The sequence below is a fragment of the Cyprinodon variegatus genome, unplaced genomic scaffold (assembly GCF_000732505.1).
Source record: "Cyprinodon variegatus isolate N-32 unplaced genomic scaffold, C_variegatus-1.0 Scaffold861, whole genome shotgun sequence".
Classification (NCBI taxonomy): Eukaryota; Metazoa; Chordata; class Actinopteri; order Cyprinodontiformes; family Cyprinodontidae; genus Cyprinodon; species Cyprinodon variegatus.
The window spans coordinates 26,916-29,026 of NW_015151314.1; the positions used below are offsets into that span (position 1 = coordinate 26,916).

Genomic DNA, 2,111 nt, shown 5'->3' on the forward strand with positions numbered 1-2,111 from the left:
GCTTGCGGGCTCGCGTTCTCGTGAAGTCCGATCTTCCTGCATTCTCGCCAAGAACGGACTTCACGAGAACGCGAGTACGTACTGAGAAACGGAGGTTTCTGAGAAACGCCCTCAGAAACCTCCATTTACTGTCAGAGCACACCTTTACCTGGCAGCCTTTACAAGCAGGAAGCCACTAACCTTTATTCCTTCACTCACCGTTTCCACTGACAGGGTGCCGGTTGAATTCCTGTTTGACTCCTCCAAACTGTGGTGACCTTTGACCCTATTTAAACCTGGTCTCTCAGCAGCCAGAGACCTCAGGTCTCTGGCTGCTTTGTTCTGATGACCTCGGGGCGGATCTGTGTGAATAAGTCTATAAATAGCCAGTGTTTGTTTAGATTGCAGCAGTGGGACTGTGTGTGTTTGCCCTCATCTTATCCCGGGTCGGTCCATCAGGGCTCACTTCTAGGAACCCTGGTTTCAGCCCGCCATGTGGGAGGAGCTGAGTAATGAGTGATGGGTAGAAACGCCGCCGTCGCTCTGCTCTGTACGGTTTGGCTTTAAAAATAGCTTTGCTACAGCAGGTTAGCATCAGGACTTCTTCCTCATTTACTGGGGTCACCAACTAACTAATAGTTCTAGTTCTCTGGTTCCCAGCCCCTCTGGCTGCCTGCCCCCTTCTCACACTGGGGAGAAGGGGGCCTGGCCCCCAGACCCAGGAGGGTAGTGTATGTTTACGGTCTGCCTCTGTGTACGTCTCCGGTGAGTGCGTTTATGCGTCCATATGGGGGTGTGTGTGTGTGTGTGGGGGGGGAGTGAATGTGAATCTGTCTTTGTCTTCCTGTCAGGTCGGGTGTTTTTTAATGAACGGTTGGATAACAGAAGATGCCTTAAAGAAGATTTAATCCTGTTTAGACAGAAACGCTTTACCATCCTGAAGTAAAACATTTATATTTCTATATTTATTGTATAATTATTATATTATATTACTTTGGCATAATTGCTGCTAATGACTGTTAGTCTGTTTTCCAGTGATGGTTAATTAATGACTCCATCCGTTAATCAGGATCCGTCTGAATGCTGTAAAGTTTTCTATCATCCAACCTGAACGTGTCTGAAGGTCCAGACCAATGAAAGCCTCGGGACATCAGCTGGATGTCTGTGGGTCGGCACCTCCACTGTCTCTGGGTCAGACTGGTACTGAAAGCAGGAGTCTGTGGACTGATGGGTGTCCCCCCCTCCCCCACAGATGTATGGGCGTTACACCCAGGAACTTGGGGAGTACGCTAAAGAGGAGGCGGCGCGGCTGAGGGAGAGCGGTCCCAGGCGGTCCATCAGCGAACGCAGACGGACTCTGGACCTGCTGGAGTACGACAAGGGGCGCTGCGCCAAGTGCCGTAGTAAGTACCACATCCAGACCTGGTCTGGTTCTGCCTGGGGTAGGGGCTGCACAGAACCCGACCTTCTGCTTAGCATCCTGGTTCCTTCATCTGGTCCAAAACCAGGAGCAGAAATCCTCCTAATTCACGATGAGCCGTTAATTCATCCATTAATCACTGGATCATTCCTGTTCTCCTTCCTCTGACCAGTTTTACCAGTTTACTTTACTGGGCAGCAGCGTCTTTCCTGCTGACCTTCAGGAGGACCATGAAGGCTGTCCTGAGCTCTACTGCAGCTCACCAGCTTGGTGGCGCCCTCTAGTGTCAGTAAAGCGTAAATGCAGGAGGTTCTGACTGCCGTTAGTCCTGATGATCAGTCCTCTGCTCTCCTGCGGAGCTTCAGAGTGGCTTCTGCTGATTAGTCAGAACATCATGAAGGTGCAGGAGACTCTGTTGGGCTCAGCAGGCGGCAGCCATGATGAGGTGAGGTCTGGATCAGACACCTGCAGGAGAAACGGTGAGGGAAAGCAGCAGGATCAACGTTTATAGAAACCTGACGCCTGGTTTAAGGTTCTGCATGTCAGCAGAGGAGAACAAGGAGGAACTCTGCTGACATCAGATGGAGAATCATCTCTTCTCTGTGAAAACATGGCGGACGCCCCGCTACAGCGAAGGTGGAGACATCAGTTATGGTGTCTCTACAGGAACATCTCAGAAAACCGGAACAGTGAAGAAATTTTCTTTAACTGT

The 2,111-nt window shown here is 50.6% G+C and overlaps 1 protein-coding gene across 1 annotated transcript in view; it reads left to right on the forward strand.

The window, feature by feature from the left end:
- clcn2 (chloride channel, voltage-sensitive 2) overlaps window positions 1–2,111 on the forward strand; it is a 78,655-nt gene that overhangs the window by 21,936 nt on the left and 54,608 nt on the right. The window contains exon 2 of the mRNA XM_015397422.1: window positions 1,232–1,382. Within this exon, the coding sequence (XP_015252908.1) occupies window positions 1,232–1,382 (151 nt within the window). The remainder of the gene's footprint in view (window positions 1–1,231; window positions 1,383–2,111) is intronic.